Genomic DNA, 15725 nt, shown 5'->3' with positions numbered 1-15725 from the left:
ATTTGATATGGAAGTAAACACACACAACTTTAGTGTCATATCAACAGATCCACAAACAATTTAGGCCAAATAATCTACCAGTGTTTTCTTATTCTGTGTTAAATGTTTCTCCCCTGTGTTAAACTGCAAAGACTGTTTGTTGGTTGTAGTTTAATTACCTGGATAGTAGCGAGCCAGGCCCGTAGCGCTGCCATACACCTGCCAGAGAAGGGTCGGGTCATCCTCTCTGTTCTTTCTAAACACTTCCTCCAATGCATCCGACCAGTTCAGTTCATTCAGCACAATGGTGGCTAGAAAACCACACAAATATACATCAAACAAAAACTACAATACGCATTGCTGCTGCTCTGTGTGCATGTCAGTGTGTGTGTTCTGTAATAATGACCAATGGACATATGAGCAGGCCATTGTAGACATGTGTGCATCCAAGATTAACAAATGCATTAAGATTCATGCACACAAGTCTGCTCAGCTTCTACCCACTCGCCTAGCGGGACGCATGAGCAAATATGAGGCCAGCCCACCCAGCCGTGCAGGGATTTAGTAACAGATACTGAGGAGTGGTTTTATGGCTTGTAATGGGTTTGCAGTGAACTGTTTAATTTTACCTGAAACACTCGGTAACCTGTGTGTGTTTGTAGGCGTGTGTTTGTATGTGTGCATGCGTGTGATTGATAGTGTGTGTTGTGAGAGGCAACAGACATTATGGATGTTATGACACATCACCCAGACAGCTCAGAGCCACATCACACTTACTATGACGGATGGAGACACAGCACATGCTGCCGCAACTCTGTCTTTCTCTTTACTGCTTATCCTTTTTCTGTCCTTCCTTCTCTTGTACTATTATTATGTGTCTCTGTTCATCTATATGTCTATGCATGTGTGCATGTGTGAGATAGATTGGTATTCTGTATTGAGTGTGACGTAGCTCATTGATGTGCAAAGCAAACACTGTTCATTTGCATGCATGCCTCTAGAGGAGTGAGTTAATGAAGCCTTGGTTGCCAGGAGTGCATGCTTTTTATTATAGAAGAGGAGAGAGAGAGAGAGAGAGAGAGAGAGAGAGAGAGAGAGAGAGCATGTGGTGTGTGTGTGCTCAGTAATGTTTTTCCCTCATTAAGGGTTGATTTTTAAAGGGAAAAGGAGAGAAAATTACACCACAGACCTTGTTAGATAATGAGAAAATTACAAACTGTATGTGTGATTTTTAAGTGAAGGTGGATGAAGACAGACAGACAGGTATACACACATGTCTGCTAATTGCTATGTAGATAGCCAAATGGCTGTATAGTAAGATACACACATAATTATACAAATACATACATAGTATATACAAACAAACTAAAATACAGTGCTAACATCTAACCTAGTGAAAATATGTTCTTTTTTATGTTTTTATTAGTTTTGAGTACTCCGGACTTAGTCATAATATTTTAAAAGCTAAACTCCACTGCTGCTTCATAAGGGATACAGTATCCAGTAGTTGACCATATTGCCACTGACACTAATGAATTCCCCGGCTGCACTCGGCATTGGCTTTGATGCCACACATGATGAATCTACATCCTATGATGACTTCATCTCAGTGGGGTTCAATATGCTTTACTAACATAACATGGGTTAGTTTATTTTGAACATTAAAGAGTAGATTGTATTTCACTGCTTAATAAGCTAGTCCATCCCCTAATACACTCATCATATTCTTTATGCCTACTCTACTAAAGAGAAACTCCCTCTGATATCGTGATGTGTTTCATCCAGTAGCGACAGTGGAGAACAGTGCAGCACGGTAGTGGTTTTAGAACGTAGGACTGGGCCAGAGCATGGAGGTGTATATACTAGTGATGCTGTTTATAGTGTTTAGATTGTATTTAAAAATGGAATCTACTCAAGGAAGATCATACTCTATTGTTTTAGATAACATATTATTTTCTGTGAATATGAGAAACTGGGGGTCTCACTCTTTGTATACATCTTACTCTTTGTATCAGTCCATAAGTCTCTCTCTGTTGTGTCACTGTGTGTTGCCGTCTTTCTTGTTGGCTGTTTTGTTCTGTTTTTCTGGAAGAGAAAACACTGCTAACTAGCATTCTATCATGAGGATCAGGAATATCATATACTGTATACTGTTCTCTTCAAAATGTTTTTTTGTCATATTCTGTATCTAAAAGCCACACCACTGAATTCAATCATTTTCTTTTCTTCTCTTTCACACATGTGACCATGTCCTTCACTGGACCAACAGATGTGGCTTTTGTCATCTGTCTGTCATATGAAGTGAACGTCTGCTTCCTATTGTACACTCGTCTCACACACGTGACACGTGAAATGTTGCGGCCTATAAAAGCTGATTTCATAAACTTGCCTCCCACTTTGCCCAGAAAAATCCAATTTTCTCCAGCTGAGCAAATGCTATTCCTGGAACATTTATAGAGTCAAGATCAAATTGGAGAGTTGGAACTGCAATAACATATAAATCCTCTGTCTCTCTTTTCTCCGGGCATACAAAACATATACTTCTGCATGTGTGCCAATATTTGACAGACTATATGACATATATTACATATTTAAGTGGGGATTCTTCTTTGAATATATTCCTTCTGTACCCCATTTCCATTAGCACCACATGACAAATCTTACCCCTTTGGCTTACTCTAACTTTAGTCTAATCCTAAAACCTTGTGTCAGACCTAAAAATAAACTTCCAGGGACTGGCTTTTTCAGTCCAAAAGATTGTTCTCCACTACATAAGTATGCGACCAGTTGGGGCGATTTGTCAACATAATCAACGTCATCGATGACAGTGAGACTTTCTTAATGTTTTGGCATCGCACCATGTAAAAAAGTTACATTACACCATGCGTCATCTATTGTTTACTTTAACGACAATGTATGACAAAAGGAGAAGAATGATTTAACTAACGTAATAGAGTGTTGTAACAGTCTGTGACTCTAATAGTCCGTAAATTAGTTTCAATTATTTTCAATTGCACTGCACTGATGCAAAAATACAATTGATTATGTTCACGGCATATTACTCCAGAGATTAAATGAATGCGTCACAACCATGTTTACATGTAAAGCAAGTACTTAAGTAAAAATATTGATTCTCCCGTTCTATGACAGTAATCTGTCACAGCAGTTCTTTTGAATTTTAGGTTCAGTATCAGTGTTTATAGATTTTCTTTTAATAATCAATAAATTAGTCCCTAGATTATTGAGAAAAATGATTATTGAGAAAATAATCATTAAAATTAAAAAAGTAAACGATGGGTCCAGCCCAGCTACCGGATCTGAGTCCTCTGCACACACACATTGTTTCTTTCATTTCACTGAGCTCAGACTTCAGCCATGAACAGGGCCCTATTTCTCGTACGTGGCTCAACTAAATCGATCAAATTCTCTATTAGCCAGTTTAAATTAACAAGATGATTGAGATCAGGCTATCCCGGTTTCTCAAAGGCTGATCCGCGGTGAAACCATCTCGTTAATTCGAGCCAGACGTCAGTTCACAGGATAGTTGCGCGTGCCCGTCCGACTTCCAAGGGGGAAGCGTCGATCACAGAAAACATGATTTACTAAGAGCACAAAGGCAAATAAACTCAAAGGAAGACTCTTTTCTTCGCTGAGGAGCAGGAGATGATCATGAATGTATTTGAGGAATTGCAGATCATAATCATGGCAAAATCTAATCAATTCATTCACTTCACTCGCGCTTGAGAGGGGGCGTGGCTTATCTCCATGGAAACATTTATAACTTCCGCCATCCACCATGAAAGAAATAACCACTATTTCTGCTTATACTTGATGTGGAAATCCCACAAACGTCAGAACATCTAATGCCCTTGTGTTTGGGTTCATAACATTAATATCACATATATACATACATATATATATATATATATATATATATATATATATATATATATATACACATACATAACATCACGTGTAGGCTCACACAGCTCGGTGACTTTCACCGACTACGTCTAGATAAAATGGATGAAAATCCTCTTTATTCGCATCCATTCGTCTGTGCATCGACTTTCATGAATCTACTCGCAACGCAGCATCAGTGTTGGGAAAATATATCGGCTCATTTTAGTGCCTCATTCTTTAAATGTGCCTGCTGGCTGTCGGCTTAATGGCATTCATCATCCAATGAGATCTAAAATAACTATCTCAACTCTTTCAGAACAAGTAGATAATATAGATGTGTATATTCATGTATGTGGAGATGACCATATAGAACTTTTATTGCATTTATACGGACATGGCCAGGGAACGTAATGAACACATCCATGAGTTCCACCAAAACCACGACATACAGCAGCTATCCCAATGTTCTGCATTGCCGACACTGTACAACAATGTACCACACTGTACAACAATGTACCAAATGTACCACACTGTACCACACTGTACCACCAGGTTCTGCAAACAGTCTGTGAGTCAATGCTGTGGCGTGTGGTGTTCAATGTACGGCTCCAGAAGGGTCTGTAATAAAGGATTCCTTGTGGACAGAATCGATATCGCTCGTATAGGAAGTCATCAGGACTTGATAAGAACTCTCTCCCTATAAAACGTTAATCTAACTAATATCGCTCCTCATCAATGAGGAAGGGAGCTGCCACTTTCTTCAGGGGGCGTGGCCAGATTATCCAGCTAAACTGAATGAGCCTGCGCTGGAAAAGGTTCACATTTTTGGATGTGTTGCTATGGTGATTTTGCCGAACTTGGTTCAAGGAACCGAAAACCCTGTCTTGTGTAATCTCATCCGCAAAATTATCCCGCTAACCACGTTAGCCAGGTACGAGAAATAGGGCCCAGGTCCCAGCAGCTCAGCGTATCTATGCATACTCATCACAGGCTATCAATAAACAGTATCTTGAGAGAAAAGCAGTATGAGGCATGGCACCCAGCCCAGATTATGGACAGAGAGGTGTCTCTGGGGAAAAACAATTACAAAGGCACGACAAGTTCAAAAGCATGCTAATAAACCAGGCTGGCACATTTACAGATAACCAACCCTGACAACAAAGTGTGCCATCCCTGTCCCTCACTTCTGCCCCTGTGTCTGGGGTCAGCAGAAAGTTGAAGTGAGTAGCCTTGAGGCCAGACTGTTCCCCAGCAGGCTGAGGAGGTCACTCCCTTCTGCTGTCCTTCCAAGTCACTGCTGATGCACCACATCCCACTGTACACTGATCATTGAATATCTAAACACATACACACAGATACTCAGCCTCAAAGAGCCACAGATTAAAATACACAAGCACAAGCCAAAGAGTAACAATGCAGCTCGGTGGTTAGAGAAACTTTCCTGGAACTGGACTTGTGTTCATACTCATGGTGAACCGTGTGTCCTGGTGAAGTATCCTTGAGCAAGGCTCTGAATGCTGTATTGCTCATTGTAAGTCACGCTATAAGAAACCATCAAAGTGCTCAAAATTTAAAAATAGAACAAAAAAGAAAGCTATTCAATATAATACATAATTCAGACCACAGTTAAGATATTCAACCGACAATCATTAAGCCTTGAAATTCAACTTGATCTGTGCTAATGTCAAAGAGACTCCAGAGAATCAAATTACTCTGAACCACTCAGGGTAAATGTCACCACGTGATGATGAAATGATCAGAAATGTACTTTTTCTTAAAAGGGCAAACTCTGAACAGATGCTCATGTGTTTCATTCAAATCTAAAATGGTTTTAAAGAGGCATAAACTACAATACCAGACAGTTAAAATGCAACTGACAACCTGCATATGGCCATCACACAGTGAGTGGCACAGATTTGATAACAGTAAGTGGAATTTAGTTTGTTTTTATCGTATCGATTGGTTTTATTGTTTTATCTATTTTACTGCTTTATCAGGGTTTAACTCTGAGTTTGTCTTGCTTTGTTGAGCCTCACTGTTGATCTTTCTGTTGTTTTATTGCCTTGCTGCACACTCTGTTTTTAAAGGTGCTATATAAATAAAGTTATTATTGTTATTATTAAAGATCTTTTTTGCTGTAAAAATGTGGGTCAGTCCCTGCATTGCTTGAGGCCAATGAGACCTCTTGGTTAGTAGGCACAAACTTTTGTCCTGAAAGCAGCACAATTCCTCTGTCACTAGAGGTGCAACTGATCATAAAACTCACAATTCAGATTGTATCATGGATTATTATATAATGGTCATTAGTAGTTTTAATTATGTTTTATAAGCTGCTTAAAGGTATTGTAAACAGGTCATAATTCCCACTAAACACATCCCCTTCAAACACAAATTTTAATTGAACATCTGAATACCCAAAACACAGTGCCTACCCTACTGATTTCTCAGTACAGGCACTATTGGGCAGGCAAGTATAAAACAATACTGTGGAAAACCGTGCAGGATTATCATTAAATATATGGAATGCTGATTCCTTCCAGATTCCTAGAATTCATATCAATCAACTATGTATTAATGATTGTGCTTCAATTCCTTCAAAGCCTTGGGACACATGAACAGATTGAATCAAAAGATCCTTTATCAAAACGTTGGTAGGTTTGCCCAGACAAAGGCACCAATCCTTTTTATTTAGAGGACCCTCTACTCATTTTCATCCCTAGGACACATGCTTAGAGTTCAGGAGAACTTCCTATTATGCTGTACAAATTATATATATATATCATTTAACCATGGCAAATTTGCTTGAGGGACTATCGTTTGGTGTGTGCTGTGTGGGTGTGTGTGTGTGTGTACTCAACAACCATCATAAATGTCAGTAGGGATGTGGACAGCCGTGTGGTTGTGATCAGTCAAACGCTTAAACGCTGGGTCCTCTTAAAGTCGGGTCGAATCCTAAATTTTCTTCCCTCTGTCTCATTTGCATCCAGCTGAGGGGGAAACCAAATCAAGATGCAGACATTAATGCTGACTGTAAGTTTAAGACACCACACAAAGCCTTATTATTCCATTTGCTGAAGCGTCATTGCATGCGAAAAACAGTTTGTTGGTTTATTCAAGAGCACAAGACTGATTATATTCCTCATCAAGTCCTGTCTGATGTGAGAATGTCATCGCTGCACATTTTACAGCTTGTTTAAGAATTAATAGCATCATTGACTGTATTCCTAATATCTTACTTTTTTGCAATTTCTTATCATCTTCACTTCGGAGTAGCAGTAGAAAGATTGTCTCTGCCCCTTGTGGAGATTTATAACTCCTAGTGTGCATTCACCAATTTACATGAATAAGAGCAGAGATATATGAAGAAAAGCATGATGAGATATGAAGGAAAGAAGAGAGGCAGGGTAGAGAGGGAACGAGGTCGAGGGGGAGAGAACAAGCAAGACGGGGGAGGGGGGTGAGAGAGTTGCTTCCTAATAAAGCAACAGTGTAGCCAGCTCATACATCTCATCTGTCAATTAGAGGAGAAACAAGGCAGAAAACCTCTTCACCTGAGAGGGTGGGAGGAGGGAAGATGGAGAGGAAGCTACATGGGAAGAAAAGCTTGGAGAGGAGGCAAAAGAGGGAGGGATTGCAGTAAAAGGCTGAAGCGATGATAGAAAGCGAGAGTGAAGAAATAAGATACCATTGTGGTGAATAGGAGAAGGAAAGTGGAGGGAGAGGAGGGAAGATGAGGAGGTGAAAGGGAGGACGAGAGATGGCCCATCTGAGTGTGATTTGTGTGTTTGCAGGGGCTAATATGGAAGGAGAGCAAAATATAAGCACTCACGTTGTCCTTTGCGTTGTAGTAGGACATTTCATCACCCTGTAAAACAAGTCACACAGAAGCACAAACATCACTTTGTGGCTGCTTTAGGGTGTTGCACAAAGATGCGTAACATTTGTGCAATCATGACACGCTTATCCCTTTCTAAACAGCTATGTATTTTGTCGGCAAGCAACTCCATTAGTATTCTCCAATTTTATGTTAATGAAGACACTAGTCTGTACTATCAAATAAATACTGTAAGAGTTGAGCTAAGTGTGTACAGCGTTCCTCTCTTTACATCTGTAACTGTGTGCCTACAGCCATTTTTCAATGCTCCAGGGAAGCCATTGAGGACTCAATATGGCAATACACAGCTTAGACATATCTATAAACATCTCTGTGACAAGTATTTTTCTACTGACTACCACTTTACTCTGCGTTATAATTGCGTGCCGCTGTAGTTCTTAGAAATCAGAGTACCTGCCATCTGAAATGAAGGGCATAATGAGTCATAACACAGAGTATAATATGCAATAAACCAATTTAATAATGGAGCTGTAATCACTGCTAACGACACACAGATGCAAACAAATTAAACCCATTCAGACAATGAAAAAAAATGTATGGTTTGGAAATCCAGATAAAGTTGATGGCCATTAATGTTATTGTCTGAGTATCTCCCTGTGTTTTACCAACAGTACGCAAACATAAAACGTAAATATACGTGTGCAGGTCTGTATTTCTGTGTCCTTCTGTTACCTCAAACTCGTCTTTCCACGAATGCTCCATTTGGAATATCTCAGCAGATGTGGCCAGTTTCTGGAGAGTGAAATATGACAGGGATTTAGATTGTAAAATGCACAAGGTATGCCTCCTTCACGGTGCCAGTCTAATTCTAAAGCCTGAGCAAAAGAGAGCATGTTAAAAAGCAAGATGGACAGCATCCCTAAGACTGAGAAGTGATTATGATCTCACGAGCAGAGCTCAAACCACAGGGCTGTCGCAGTCTTACAGCACTGTCTGCTAAAGGCCACACCACAGTGTAGGACTGGCAGAAGGAAAATGTTGTACTGGAGAGTAGTGTTTGTGTGTGTATGTGTGAGTGAGAGTGTGAAAGCAAGAGAAAATGGTCAGCAGCGTAACAAACAGCAGATACCTGAATAAAGTCAAGTGCAAATAAATTGCCAACTGAGAGGCTGTCAATCAAATTGGATAATACTAAATAACAGGGGGATATAATTGTAATTAACTTCAATATGGATTTACACATCTCTCATGCACAGTGCACACACATTCACACTTAGAAGTAATAGAGAGAAAGAGAATAGTGGTAAGAGTAGTTCATTTATCGTACAAGGACATTGTACGATAAATGAAAAAAAAGAACAATAAAACAGACAAACACATACTAACAGGCACATATGTATCACTCTGGGAACAAATGACTGCCTTAAGTGCTCTGTAGAGATCCAGGGTATATCATTCATTCATAACTGAAACATCACAACATATTTAGACATTGCTTTCCAATTGCACAATACATTCAATGCTTTAACTGGCTTTCTTTGTGATCTTTCACAGTTTGATGCCATCATTATTCTTTCCTTTGTAGGGTAAATGAGGGCAAAACTGAGAACAACACGAACAAGAAAACAAAAATGCAGAAAATGGGGAGACAGAGATCTGATTTCTACATTTTACAGTTGATATGTATTTAACTGTTATTTCATGCATTTTTAAATTCACTGCAAAAGTGCCCTATCAAAAAAGGATACATACATTTTAGACATGAGCTTTGTTATGTTTGGAACAGGCAAATGTTGCAGCCAGTGCATTATGTGATTTTCACTTGATAATATTTCTAAAATAAGATACGGTGTCCAGCTACCAGAAGTATTTTCCACCACAACGCTGACGACACACAGCTCTACATCTCCACCAAATCCATCACACCAACTACCTACCCATCAGCAACTGCCTCACAGATATAAAGATCTGGATGTAAGCCAACTTTATCAAACACAACAGCAACAAATCCGAAGTCCTCGTCATTGTCCCCAAATCACTCAACAAACCCACCACAACTTCCCCCTCTGCATCGATGGCACCTCTGTTCTTGCTTCCACACACATCAGTAACCTTGGTGTCATCTTTGATTCCAACCATCTCCTTTTTAAGCCATATCAAGCACATCAAAAACCACCTTCTTTCAACTTAAAAAACATTGCCGGTCTACGCCCCTCCCTCTCCTCTTCAGCCACAGAAAGCCATTGCCTCATCCAACGCCTTCATCACCTCTCGACTAGACTACTGCAACAGCATCCTGTACGACACATCCACCCAAAACCATCAACAAACTACATACAAGTGCGAGCACTTCTCTTCCAACGAGAGAAAGGGACATTTAGCACACAGAAAACATGAGAACACCAGGACACACGTGGATAACTTCGTCAAGCAGCCATGTTGGGCAAAGTGAATGTGTGTTTGATACTTTTTTTGCATTGAATCATCCTGGGATGTTTGTTGAAATTTATTGGATGGCCCTACCAAAAGAATTCCACCAGCCGCCACTGTTCTAACCACAAAGCTTTAAGCTAAATGTGCAGAAACAGTCTTGGTCTAAGCAAGAAAAACCGTTATACTGTAGCTCTCATACTTTAACCCGACTACTGCAACAGCATCCTGTACGACCTGGGTTGTCAGTCTGTTACGTCCTTCTTCCCCAGTAGTCGCCACTGCCGCTCTGTGAAGTTCTCCACTGTTCCTACGCCTGTAATCTTCTGTGCCTTCCTCTGGCGTCGAGCCACGGAACTCACGCCGGGATCTGCTTTCCTATGTGTCGGACCTCGAGCTCTACACTTCATTGCCGGGTCTCCAAATATATTCCATTATCTGATTCTGTCTCCTGTGGTCTGCTTTTGGCTCCTAACCTTAATAACAAAAGTCTGCTAATGACCTCCTAATTTGAAAGATTTGCTTGGTCAACTATACTGCTATTAATTAATAGAGTTACGTTATATCGAAAAGATGTTAGCTAGCGTTAGCCACAAGAACATGTAACATGAAACGTTGTGAACCGACAGAACATCGTCAGCACCGTTAACACTAAGCTAATTTGAGCGTTTAGCTAACTTGCGGTCTTTATGAGCAATGTTAATCAATTTTCCCGGAAAAGACATCGACGGATAGTTCCTTTACACACTCGCCATTCCACATGGTGTAACGTGGCTTTCTCAAGATACGCGGTTGGACACAGCAATCAGAGTGAACAGACTCCCGCACTGTTCACCATGCTTTGCACACAGCACTCCTGTTAAGTTAACCTTGGTTAACAAGATCATTGTACTGCATATTCCAGCTGAATACAGCCAACAACTAAACTAGTTAATACTAATTATGCAAAATCAGCCAGGGTGGAGCTCTGAAGTGTGCAATGGACCCTCCTTCCCCTTGCTGGGGCCATGCCAATTTCTTTAACTTATTTTGATCTCAACTTCACAGGTGTGAACCTACAAGCAGTTCCTGCTTCGACCCCTTCTGTCTACCTACACGTTTTTGCCTGCCAATTTTGTTACCTCTGCCTGTTTGACTGATCCTCCGTGTACCGAAACCCCCGCCAGAGTAAACCCCACCCTACTACCGAGTCTCAAATCTGCATTCGAGTCCTGCTGTCTTTGGTCCCCAGTCCTTAACGTCCAGTTCCTAATAATGTTTTGCCAAAGAGACTATTGGTTGTTGGTGAGTGTTTTTAATCTTTGTTTTCTTCTTTACAGTAAAGTTGTAGCCTTTTTTGATGGACATTTTTAAAGAAATTGTTTAGTTTACCGTCAAGAGCTTAAACTTTTCCCAGGGGCTATCCTCTTCCATTGATTAAAGTTGTGGGAGCTTTGACGGCAAAGGAAAAAGTAAAACATTTTCTTTTCTTCGTGAGTGGTCAGAAATTATTATGTGACTGAAAATTAATGTGCATCAGCGTTGCTGTTAAGTTGTTACTTGTAAGATATGTGTGCTTACCAAAGAGCCACCATGTCAATTGCCGACTGGTGCTATGGCTCTACCCATGACAAGGTCCATCATGTTGGTCAGACTGGATTGCTGTGAATTGTTGTACAGACATGTTCCCCAAATTACATATCTGAATGAATTTGGTGATCCCCTGGATTTTCCTTAAGCACAATCATGTGTTGGCTGTCTCTGCTGGAGACGTTGTCTCTGATACCTTTCCACCTTTCCTGAACTAGAGATGCTCATACTTGCCTTTATCTCTTCTCGCATTAATTACTGTAACTCACTTTTCTCCTCAGTATGTCTGCTCTTAACTTTTTGCAGGCAATCAAGAATGCTGCCGCCAGTTTCAATAACTTTAGTGATCATCTGATTTCCCTCTTGTGTTTTCAGTTATCTTGTGAAATATCAAACATCTACACACGATGGACTGGGACATAATTTAGTACAGACATTCATGATCCCTACAGGATTAATTTCAATGTACTTTGGTGATCCTCTGACTTTTCTAGCACCATTATAATACCCTTTCAATTCATTCAGTACTTTGGTTTATTAAAAAAAAGTTGATTTCTAACATGCTGAGATCAGGGTTTAGCTCAAAGCTTCCGCCTCACAAGTCTGCTATATGTCTTTAGACTAGTCTTGTTTATTAAAAATGTGTATTAACAATATAGATATAAGAGTTTCTTACTGAGAAATGGATGTTTTGCAGTATGGAAAAGTGAGATCAGTGAGACCCCAAGGCAGTCGGCCAGGAGAGAGACACAAAAATGACAATATTGCTCAAGACTGTGTATGTTAATCCAGATCAAACCTTAGCCTGGCATGTGACAACCCTGTGGAGGAAAGCGAAGTGGGGGTTTCTGGCTCAATTTCATCTACTTCCAAGGTGCATGGAGAATAATAAAGGCCTCACAGAAGCTGAAACGGCCTCAAGACAAAACAGGTTTGTCTTACAATAAAGTTGATCTATATACTCCCACTAGTGTTGCTGGAGTTTTTACCTCCTTAACCCTGTGGAGGAAAGCATTGGCCTTAAATAAACCCACTCTTTCTCTCCCTCAAAACAGTAAAGTTACCATAGCCTCACATAAACTCCACTCAGGGATGTGTTTTTTAAATAAATGCCATAAGAAGTAATGGCATTAAACTTTATTTATAGCTGAATCTCCATCTATTGGATGGTGCAAGTAAGAAAGTATAACAAAGGCCATATTAGAACTGTGCATGAGCAAAGACTGGATGAGATGCTTTTAGTACCTCCAGTAACTTCACCTTCTTCCCCCTTGTTTTCCTCTTTTATCCCCCTGTCTCCTAATCAAGTTCTTTCCTTGGTAACCTCTGCCCGCCCAACCACCTGCCCCCTTGACCCCATCCCTTCTCACATTCTCCAGTCCATTGCTCCGGACCTTCTTCCCTTTCTCACCCATCTTATTAACACCTCCCTCTCAACCGGCTGTTTCCCTAACTCTCTGAAGGAGGCAAGAGTCAACCCTCTCCTGAAGAAACCCACTCTCGACCCATCTGAAGTCAATAACTACAGACCTGTCTCTCTCCTCCCCTTCCTTTCCAAAACTCTAGAGCGAGCTATCTTTAACCAAGTCTCCTCCTTTCTTCACAGTAACAACCTTCTAGAACCCCCACCAGTCTGGATTTAAGACAGGCCACTCAACAGAGACTGCCCTCCTTGCTGTCTCTGAGCAGCTTCACACTGCTAGAGCAGCCTCTCTCTCCTCTGTCCTTATCCTTCTAGACCTTTCCGCTGCCTTTGACACAGTGAACCACCAGATCCTCATGTCCTCCCTCCAGGACCTGGGTATCTCAGGCACCGCGCTCTCACTCTTCTCATCCTACCTCACCGACCGCTCTTACCGGGTAACCTGGAGAGGATCTGTGTCTGAGCCTTGTCCTCTGACTACTGGGGTCCATCAGGGTTCAGTCCTTGGTCCTCTTCTCTTCTCTCTGTACACCAACTCTCTTGGCTCTGTCATTCGCTCGCATGGCTTCACCTACCACAGCTATGCTGACGACACCCAAGTGATCCTCTCGTTTCCCCAATCCGAAACACAGGTAGCAGCATGAATCTCTGCCTGTCTGACCGACATCTCTCAGTGGATGTCCGCTCACCACCTGAAAATTAACCCGGACAAGACTGAACTTCTCCTCCTTCCAGGAAAGGCTCTCCCACCCACGACCTAACTATTAACTTCAACAACTCAGTGCTGGCTCCGACTCCGACTGCCAGGAACCTCAGAGTGACGCTCGACAATCAACTCTCCCTGACTGCCAACATTACCGCAATAACACGCTCCTGTAGGTACATGCTGTACAACATCAGGAGAATACAACCCCTTTTCACTCAGAAGGCGGCACAGGTTCTGGTCCAGGCTCTGGTCATCTCACGGCTGGACTATTGCAACTCCCTCCTGGCAGGTCTACCTGCTAATGCCATTCGACCTCTACAGCTCATCCAGAATGCAGCTGCTCGACTGGTCTTCAATCTCCCGAAATTTACCCACACTACTCCGCTCCTCCGCGACCTTCACTGGTTACCGGTGGCCGCCCGCATCCGCTTCAAAAACATTGGTACTTGCGTACCGTTGCTGCGAACAGATCGGGTCCGGTCTACATCCAGGACATGGTCAAACCGTACACCCCAGCCCGTTCACTTCGCTCGGCTTCTGCCAATCGGCTTGTAGCTCCTTCACTTCGAGCTAAACACTCAACAAAATCACGACTGTTTGCTGTCATATGCACACATTCACACAAAATAGTGATCACAAAGTTATTACGCACCATGTGCAAACCTAGCAAGTCTCGTCACTGCATCAAGTATTAAATCATATTTTTTTGATTTAAAAATGGTGTCCATCAAAGACTCAATGATGCTTGCATTCACCAGACATTGGCATTGTGTTTAGACTACTTTAGTGATTCAGTCTAGAGATGTACTACTGAATCAATAGCTCCAATAAGGTAGAACAATTGTATGAGTACTCTGAAAACATGCCGGACAGATATTTGATGCCTTGTTAAACACTTTTAAAGTCGCATTTCAACCAATTACTCCATTTAAGTTCAGTTTGTTAAATCTTACAACAGTTATTTTTGCTTTTCCATCAATAAAAATCATAGGAAGTATTTTTTTTTTTTTTGTATCACCTCAGTCGAGGTGCCAAGCTAGAAGCTGTAGTTAACACTGCAGACAATTGGTTGGTCAGAGAGAATCTTCAATAATGCGAACCAGGAACATCTTGCACAAACCCATGATTTTGAAATAGCCAAGCTACCGTCAGTAGCAACCACAATGTTTGTATTCACTTAACCCAGATGTTTTAACCCACTGCTTACTTGCTTTATCAATGCCTTTAGTATTTAGTGGTGTTAACAACACCGGTAGACCTGGGTGTGGTCTTTTTTCTCATTTGTTTCTTATTGTAAGTTAAATTCAGTGACACCGATACTACAAATAGATTCAAGGGGACAATAGTCAAAACAGAAACCCAGTTTTTCATATTTTCGTTCAAGGAGTTTTTCATGAAAAAAAGGAAAGGAAAGACTAATAATGCACCACCTGAGGAAAGCGGGAGCAGCAGTTCTTATCCATGTTGAAAAGGCCAAGTGCAGAGGGTTTCGCCATTAATGTCAGCGAATGACAATGTAACATCACATCATGTTAATGTCACACCATTGAGCTGAGATTTATCACAATGCACAAATCTAGACCATCTTTCAAACATGTTTTAATTTGCTAAATGCATAATGTATACTTTCACTGAAAATGTATGCAGAAACACACATTAAAGCAATGCGTGAACATATGGATATTGATTACAGTTATCTCCATAATGTTGTCTGTGATATGATACATACATTTATAAGCAACAGCTGTCCAATACGTTATGCAATATACGGTATATCATGCAACTTGTTAACATTAATAAAGAATAGAGAATATTTCAATATTTCTTTTCCCTCACAGACTTACTGTAAATACACATGCACATGCAAATACAAAAACACG

At 40.9% G+C, this 15725-nt stretch overlaps 1 protein-coding gene across 1 annotated transcript in view; it reads right to left on the bottom strand.

The window, feature by feature from the left end:
• The window catches only part of LOC117732029 (voltage-dependent calcium channel subunit alpha-2/delta-1), a 56126-nt gene that overhangs the window by 27295 nt on the left and 13106 nt on the right, over positions 1-15725 (bottom strand). The window contains 5 exon segments of the mRNA XM_034534636.1: positions 159-290; positions 6741-6818; positions 6821-6869; positions 7712-7747; positions 8450-8509. Of these exon segments, the coding sequence (XP_034390527.1) occupies positions 159-290; positions 6741-6818; positions 6821-6869; positions 7712-7747; positions 8450-8509 (355 nt within the window).

The sequence above is a fragment of the Cyclopterus lumpus genome, chromosome 6 (genome assembly GCF_009769545.1).
Source record: "Cyclopterus lumpus isolate fCycLum1 chromosome 6, fCycLum1.pri, whole genome shotgun sequence".
NCBI lineage: Eukaryota > Metazoa > Chordata > Actinopteri > Perciformes > Cyclopteridae > Cyclopterus > Cyclopterus lumpus.
Note: the sequence above shows the minus strand (reverse complement) of the source record. Positions and strands in the feature narration are given on the sequence as shown.